Below are 8,826 nucleotides of genomic sequence, written 5' to 3' on the forward strand. Positions count from 1 at the left end.
TATATATATAGTGTTTAAGAGACAACCACCAAATATCTGAAACCCTTGTCAAAAGTCCCAGTTTTTCATTCTATGAAGAAATTAAATGTTTACATCATGTAAGAAGTAAACTTTGAAATATAGGATTTTTTGAAGGTCAAAGTTTATTGTTTAAAACAAAAGGATCAAGACATCTGAGGAGCTTTACACAGACCTGCAGCAGTTTGTGGTGGTGTTTTCAGACTGCATCACTTACTGCTGAGTCAAACACTAAAGTCAACCAGTGACGTCATTTTCTTGAGTCTGTTGTTAACAGATGTTTTAATTATAAGCCACAGACATTTTATGCTATTCTATAGAGAATAAATGTTTTTTTGGGAATGCAAGTTGTCAATGATGCCTAAAAGGAAAAAATAGTAACCCTAAAGTAAAATGTGGATTTTTAAATGTCAATGGATTGTTTTTTCTCCTTCTGGGTCTGAATGGATTGAAAATATAGCATAAATTGTGCAAATTGTATATTATTAGGACATCTAAAAACTAAATATGAAAAAAAAAATTAAATACTTGGATAGGGCTAACATATTTTGTTTGATTTTGAGCAAGACAGCAACGAAAAGGAACTTGCATAACTTTTATAATAGTTTTTAACTATTATTAATAATTCTTTTGTCAATACTCACAGAACAAATTAAACTGTTCTGTAGAGTTGTGTTTCCTGTTACATTTAAACCCTGATAAAGCATCAGAAGACCAAGACAAGCTTATTGAAGTCTCACATACAGAGACTTGTTGATTTTCCAGCAGAGTGGCCCTGTTGCCTAAATCCAACAAGTTCTTTGATTCAGATTTTAGCTATGCAGGCCTTGCTTTGCAGAATTGGCTCATTCATCTCTTCTCTGCATGTGTTTTCTCTGTTTCTTTTTTTTGCTTGTGTTAGCTTTGTGATGGATTGATAATGACAAAATGTCCATGTCACTCTCAGTTTTCCCCTTTACTTTCTGTGTATTTGAGATTATCTCCTTATAGTGTCTCAGATTTTAATGTATGATGTTTATAGAGAGCTGCCTTCAAAGATCATGCCACATTATAATGTTTAATACAATTTATGCTTAATTTTGCCCAACAAGTTTACTCTGAAGATGACATAAATTTAAAAAAAATCTACTGGAAGCTTGAGTTGGGTTTTAGGGCTGCAGAATATATTGCAAATATATCATCATCGCAATATCAGCTTGGGCATTATATACAGTATATCGCAAAGGACAGCTTGGAGTGCAAAAATTGTAACTAATGTATTTGAAAAGTTTAGAAGTTGTATTTTTCATGCTAACACAATATTTAGTTAAAAGGACAGAGTCTCATGACAGCAAAAGCTCACGTGAGACACAAAAGACACTGACAAAAATGCTAAATCACAGAGTATGAAGTACAGAATGGAAAACGAGGAAAGAAAAAACAAAGACATATATCACACCTGATATCGTCATTGCAATATTTACAAATATCGCCATCACAAGATTTTCCAATATCACGCACCCCTATTAGGTTGTATTAATCATTTTTATACTGTGGTATAACCTTTAGCAAACACTGTGGTTTATCTCCAAAAGTTTAAATCTGAAAGAAGACCAGCTATTTGTTTGACCTAACCCGCAGCTGGGTGGTTCTCGAACCTGTCTGTTAGCGCTAGCCGGCCCACCTTTTCAGGAGCCGGCAAGTAACGTGCCTGTCACTGCGTCTCTCTGAGTTGTTTTTACATTGCTCTGAGGTCGAGAGGTGCGACAGGTGTCTCTGTCCCCCCTTCTTCTGTTTGTCTTATGAATGAGCCGAGGTGGTCAGAACACATGTTTGTCATGTGGGCGTCTTCTGAAAGAGCCCAGAATGAATGTCTGAGTTTTCAGAGCAACCTTGTGGAAATTTGGTGCATCACCTCATGTGATTAATCCTTCATTTTTAAATACCGTCATATTTTAATACCCCGGTATACCAAAACACCATCATTCCACACAAGTCTATTATAAGCTTGTCTTTGGACATATACTGTAATTAATGCTAATGATTAGATTAAATACATGTTCTATGAGTAATTCTATTCATAACATTGTCAGTGATGAGAGGAGAATGTGTAGCGCTGAGCTAATACATATATATGGTGATAGCATCGAGGCTAACGCTAAAGATAACAGGCTAAGCTGAGGTTCTTCTTCCATGAAGCAGCTCTGTTGTCCTCCATCCATATTTTCAGTTACAGGCTGAGTCATTTCTACCTTCTCCTCTCTGTCAACGCTCTCTGGTTTCATTTAAAAGAGTCGATCATCAGATATTGTCCAAGATTAACCTTCAGGGTGGATATAGCTCACTAGCAGCCTCGCACCAAGGACCTATCCACGTCATCATTTACCCAGAATGCTTTGTGTGTAAATAAAATGGCCCCATCCATGTAATATGTTTTTAAACTTTTAGTTTAAAAATGATAAAACTGAACATTCTACAGTATTTTTACAGTCTTTATTTTACAGTTAAAATATATGTTTATTAAATAAGGTCTAATGTTACAACTAATCAGGGATCCCTTTAAATTGGCACACACATAATAGGTCATTTAGGCCAAATAAGATAAAAGTCATTCTTTTGAGAGGCAAAACAAAAAAAAATCAAAACTTTTAAGTTATTTTTATATCTTTTATAAATCAAATTATATTGCTGTTTTAATAGCTGCTTTGTGATTGAATACAGTTGTATTCTTGCACACGGTCGTGTAGGCTTTTTATTTTTATTTCATTTTTTTCTTATCCTCATGACAGTATTGGCATGAGGAATCTTTCTCATATAATGCATGATTTTCAAATTTGCTGTCGCTGACATGATGAAGACGAGCAATAGTGAGGAACTGGTGTGTGCTCTGCTATACATGCCTCAGCTGCACCTGCTTAGTTTTTTCAAATGCAGTATTTGCTTATGTTTGGTAATAGATGGAGCCCAATGGAATGCACACATGCAGGAAAAAAAAACACGTCATAAGCTTTACAAAGTAGCTTATTAATAAACTTGTTTAAATGCAATGAGCTAAGAGTTGCTGAAGGGAGAGAAGGATAGAAGAGAAGTGTGTAAAGGATTTCACTGTTCACTAGAGGGCAAGATTGGGGCTGCAGTTTTACCATAAATAATTCACATTCAGACGGTGCCTTTATGTGTACAGGCATGCACGGCTGCACACGCGCAAACACGTGTCGTCACTAAAGTCGCGGTCCAGTCTGCCAAGTTGAACATTTCATCGGGGAATCAGATTATTTTCAAGGGCATGTACACATTGATATAATCAGGGACACTTCATTGGAAATATTTACTCAAGCCATTATTAAAATAAACCCTACTTTATTATGTCAAGTTCTCTCTCCCTCTCACTGCTTCGAGTGAGAACAAGTTTTAATCATTACTGTTGTGATAAACGGTCCGGTTCTCATGTTCCTTTTCATTAAGCAAATGGCGTTCAATCACATTAAAGGTTAAATTCTAACAGTGATTTGTCTGACTGCCCCTTCTGAGGAGGTTATGCTTGTGGCCTGACATTATGTCATCTTGGGTGACTTTTCTTTGTCACCGGATTGGTCTTTAGACCAGTAGACCTCACATATAAAATTCAACAGAAACAGCCTTTTTTCTGCAAATCACAGCAAAAATAAAGGACTAAAGCTATTTATTTTTTGCATCCTCTTTTGCAGCATCCATCAGTTCACTTCCCATCTGCTTAAAATGATGAGATGATCAAATTTCCTTACATTAGAACATGTTTTTTATAAAGTTTTAGTATCAGCATGTGTTCATATTAACAGATTTGTTTGCTTGTCTAAATGATAAGCATGATCTAGGTCTCTTCCTCCACCTTAGTTTGTCAAAAGTAAACATCTAGCAAGGATGGTCTTGCTGTGAAATGTGTTTAGAGTTTGTGTAGCAAACTGTTGAGATGTAAAATATTTAATACTTTATAAACTTCTCTGCAAATTTTGGTTGGGTCTGCTCAGATATTGCTCTGATTCCTACTCTTCAAAATAGCACTCATAAAAAAAGAATTAAAAAGCTATCTTCCTATTGCTACACTTCAGATTGTTTATGCTGCCATCTCGTTGGCGCCAAAGCTCATTTTGTCAACTGCTGTCAGTGCAGTGCTCCCATCAACACGCCCTTCCACCAGCAAAGAGAAAAACTGGCTTTTCTATTAAAGCCCTGTTTTTACCCCTTATTTCAGTCTACAGAATGATGCAAAAACATTTAAATGTAGATGCATTTTTATTGCAAAAAGGGAGCCTAATTACACTTTGTCTGCAGTGTCTAAAGGCTATTCTCCATATGTTAAATGCCAAGGCACACCAAACAAAGATACAAAATTCAAAGAAATATCTAATTATCGGTTTCTTAGAAAATGTCACTAAGGTTTATAGTCGAGAGCAGATGGGACTTTGCTTCAGGAAACAGTGACCTATAAAAACCTGCTAACCAGAAATGACATTACACCAAAAAGTCCTGTTTTAATAGCTTTTTTCACCCCCCCCCCCCAATTGCTTGTACGATTAAATGTTTATGTCTAATTAAAATTCAAGTTTAGATCAGAAAGCTTTTATAGTGTCCATTCGGAGAATGATGCATTTGGACACTTTACTGTGAGGCTTACCTGAAACTCAGAGGCAGACATCAGGCTGACTGAGCTGAGGTTCAACAGTTTATTGCATTTCTGGCTGATGGTCAGAAGTTTGAACAATACAGGCTTGAATCCAAAATGAGCATCAGTCTGAAGACAAAGCCAGGAGACAGGCCCGGGGCAAATGGAAACAGAGACAGAAAAACACTAGAGAGGAAACAAGAATAAACAACTAAAAAATCATCAGCAACAAAACCACTAATGAGCAGAGTCAACAGTCTGGCAGAAAGCAGTGGATAAATCAGGCTTTTGTTGCAGTAGATTAGTAATAGGCGGTGACCATTTCTCTAGCACAGGATTTTTTTTGTCACATCCTTCACCAATATTAAATGAATACTTGGGTACATGCTGTACATCTGGTAGATAATAGGAGCAACAAGCATAGTCAAAAAATGTGAAACTCTATTATGAGTCTGAAGTAATAGATTTATCAAAAGAACAGCCAACTCCAAAAAGACCAACAAAAAATAAAACCTTACATTTTTAGTTTCTTACCCATTAAATGACTCAGGGAAAAAAATTATCAATACAATTGACATAATATTGAATGTTTTTAAGAGTTCTCCTTTTCCCTGTGTTTCTCTGCAGTACTCTTTGGTCAGTTCGTGGTGTTCCAGACTCTGCCCAGCGACGTGGTTGAGATCTATGATGGAGCCTCACCAGATTCAGTCCTCCTCTCATCTATATATGGATCACACTCAGGTAAAATTAAAATTCACAGGTATGAGTTCTTTTCATGCCTGTGACTTCCGAGGGATTTTTTTTAACAAGCAAAAGAGCGTAACGCTGCTTTCTGTCAGATATCAGATAAGGAAACAGTTTTTTCCAAAACAAATGTAGTTTTAAATTTGCGCAGCTTCATGTTATAAAATGTTTTTTTTTACTTACTGTTTTATGAATGCTGTATAATTCATCATGACTGCTACATATTGTCATGACAGAAAATCATGTCCAATCTTAGGGTTTAATGTATCCGAAAGTAATACAAATAAACATATTTTTTACAGGATTTAAAAAGATGTATGTATATATATATATATATATATATATGTATGTATGTATCCTTCAGAGTACACAAATGCATATTAGATGCCACAATATCATTATTTATTAAAACAAACAAAACTAAAGCAGCAATAACTTTAAGTAGTAATTTTATCTATCACTTTCACACTGTTGTCAAGAAATTGCTTTAGTTTATTAAGGTTTGCAGCACATCTATTAATGTCCCACCAGTGTTTCATTCAGAATGAGGCCAGGATTTAGATATTTTCTTTTTCAGATATTATTTTGTTTTGGGATCATTGTCTTGTGACAGGACCTAACTTCACTCAATCAATATTCAGATGAAGATAAGATAAGATAAGATACGATAAGATAAGATAAGATAAGATAGACCTTTATTGGCATTGTACAGAGCACAATGAAATTATAGTTCAGAACACCCATTCAGAAGAAGACAGAACATAATAAACATAGGAGAGCAGGTGTTCTGGGTCATGCAGCCACAGACCCTGCACAGAGCAAGAATCATCTTCATGAAGACATCATGAGGAAGCGCAACACTAAACAGAAAAAACTAAAAACCCCAAACATTAAAAACCACACAAGGGAAGATGAGGAAAAAGCAAAACAAAACATAATTTTATATAAACAATGTAGCACACTAAGGTGTTTAAAGAAAACCCTCTGCATAGAGCACATTTATTAGCTAGAGGAGTAAGTGAGTTTAGGGGGGGCATGTATCTGAAGCCATGAATGGTGTATGCACTTATGTGAACATCTGAAAAATGAGCCCAGAGAATTGAGTCCCCAAAACCCGCGCAGCCATAGTATTGATGGTAACTGTTCATTCTGTGTGGCCCTCAGCTTGCTCCAGGAACCAGATCACAGACAGGTGTGAGAGCTAAAGCCCCGGAAGACCAGGTCTAACGATTCGCCTGCTAACATAGTCTTTTAAAGCAGAGGTGCCAAACCCATTTTCACAAAGGCCTACGTGAATATGATGGTTGCCCTCACAGTGCCAGTTGTAATAAACTTAGACATTTTGTGTTTAACCTTAACTAAATACAAAATGTCACATTCCTCATCTCATTGCTGCAGGTTGAGCCCTGCTAGCAAACAATAACGGATCTCTATGTGGTATTTTGCAAAGAAATAGTATTTTACTGTTGCACGTCCTCTAATAAACACTGAAAATCACTTTGTATGACTGACTAAATGTGAAAAAAAAACTAGTAATACAGAAATACTCTTTCTTACTCTTACTCTTTCACTGTCCAACAAGGAATTCCCACTATAGGAGCAGCTCAGTTTAAATGTATGGCTTGTAAGTGTGGAATACCCATTTCCCAGTACAACTGGGCCACAGCGAGCATAGACTGCAAAAATGCGATGAAATGGAGATTTTACATGACAAATTTCTCCAGCTGCGATCTACTTTTGAAATCTGTTCACCTCCTCCTAGTGGTGGCATGCCATAATTTCACGGGTAAAATAATTTACATGCAGTATGGGAGATATAGTTTATGGTCATTGCTGCCTTTAAAGAAGCATATTATTATTTTAGAATATTAATACATCTTTGAAGCTTTTGTAAGCCACAAATTGCTGTTTCGGGTCACATTTGGCCCACGGACCCTCAGTTTGACACGTTTTAAAAGATGAGATGCCATTTCTTGCCAATCATTCTAAACAACTCACGCTTGTTTAGTTATTCTCTAGTTGTGCTGTAATGAGCTTAAATATTTAATATGCTAACTGAGGTTAAATATCTTCTGGTGTACGCTTGAAGTTAGATTTGAATAATTTCACAAATTATTAAAGACCAGAACAATATTAATATGTAAAACCCTCGAATAGTGTGGATTTACTTTTTCTATGATTTTAAAAACAGTGTCAAATATTAGTCTCATACTACTTGTCAAAAAGCAATGAACAATATGTATATATTTAAAAATAAATTGAATTTGTTAATTCCAGCTCTTGATTAGGGAAATATGATGTTTATCAGGTCAGACTGTAAATTTCTCAAATCTCTCTGGAAATAACAAATTAACATAAACATTTTTATTTATTTTCTTAATTCTGTCTTGAGTTTTTCGTGACTTTGTTTAAATCTCCAAATTTACATTTGTAAACTGAATGATTTAAAAGCAATTTTGTTTAATGTCGCCCCTTTTTTATTCAGGCGAGACCCTCCCCTTGAGTTCAGGCAACAAAATGACTCTGAAGTTCACCACAAATGGAACTGAAACAGCCAAAGGATTTCATTTTGTTTACCAAGGTAAGGTTGTATTAAAAAAAAAAAAAGCATTTCCAAACGTTCAAACCTGTTTGATGATTTAAGTGTGTTTAGCCTTGTATCATCATCGCACAAAGGCTGCAGCGGAGGGCCACTCGATGAGACTGGGCATGACTTAACAGAGCAGACTGATGTGAAGTCAAATAGTCTGTCCTGGCACAGCAGATGAGAGTGCCTAATAATGTGGCTGAAGATTCACAAGGGTTTTCTGTATCATTCTGCCTCCTTTGTCTTGACATCTCTTCTCATCCCTGCTGCCCGTCTGTCTAACCCACCCACTCCTTGTTGGCTTCCTTCCTTTCACTCTCAATCCCTCCCCTCTTTATCCCTAGCTGTACCTCGAACAAGCGCCACTCAGTGTAGCTCAGTCCCTGAGCCCCGATTTGGGAAGCGGATAGGGAATGACTTTGGCATCGGCATGGTGGTGCTGTTTGAGTGCAATCCAGGCTACACGCTGCACGGCTCCAGTGCCATCAGGTGCGAGGCCGTGCCCAACGCCCTGGCCCAGTGGAATGGCACTGTGCCCACATGTGTTGGTAAGCGTCCTCATTCTCCTAATCTTGCCGCACCCCATTGCTCGCACTCAGGCACTCACTTTCAGAAAGATGGAGCAGGTACACTAAAATGGTTGGTGTCTTTTTCCCCGCCTCCTCTGCTTTACCTTATTACTTTTCTGAGTGTCTGTCACCCACTGAAAGGTAGCTCCTGTTTCTGGCCTTGAAAGCCAAGAAAGAAGAAAAAGGATGGTACAAACAGATCAACAAAGTACCACATAAATTTACTAGCTGGACAGCAAGCAAGTGATTGCTGTTACTTTATTGGGTTAGGTCAAGCACGTTTATAT

General features: G+C 36.9%; 1 protein-coding gene across 1 annotated transcript in view; it reads left to right on the top strand.

The window, feature by feature from the left end:
• The window catches only part of LOC106514228 (CUB and sushi domain-containing protein 3), a gene marked incomplete in the record, with an annotated part of 356,940 nt that overhangs the window by 209,815 nt on the left and 138,299 nt on the right, over nt 1-8,826 (top strand). Inside the window, 3 exon segments of the mRNA XM_014003387.1 lie at nt 5,267-5,380; nt 7,869-7,964; nt 8,315-8,518. Of these exon segments, the coding sequence (XP_013858841.1) occupies nt 5,267-5,380; nt 7,869-7,964; nt 8,315-8,518 (414 nt within the window).

This window comes from Austrofundulus limnaeus, unplaced genomic scaffold (assembly GCF_001266775.1).
Source record: "Austrofundulus limnaeus strain Quisiro unplaced genomic scaffold, Austrofundulus_limnaeus-1.0 Scaffold18, whole genome shotgun sequence".
Lineage (NCBI taxonomy): Eukaryota > Metazoa > Chordata > Actinopteri > Cyprinodontiformes > Rivulidae > Austrofundulus > Austrofundulus limnaeus.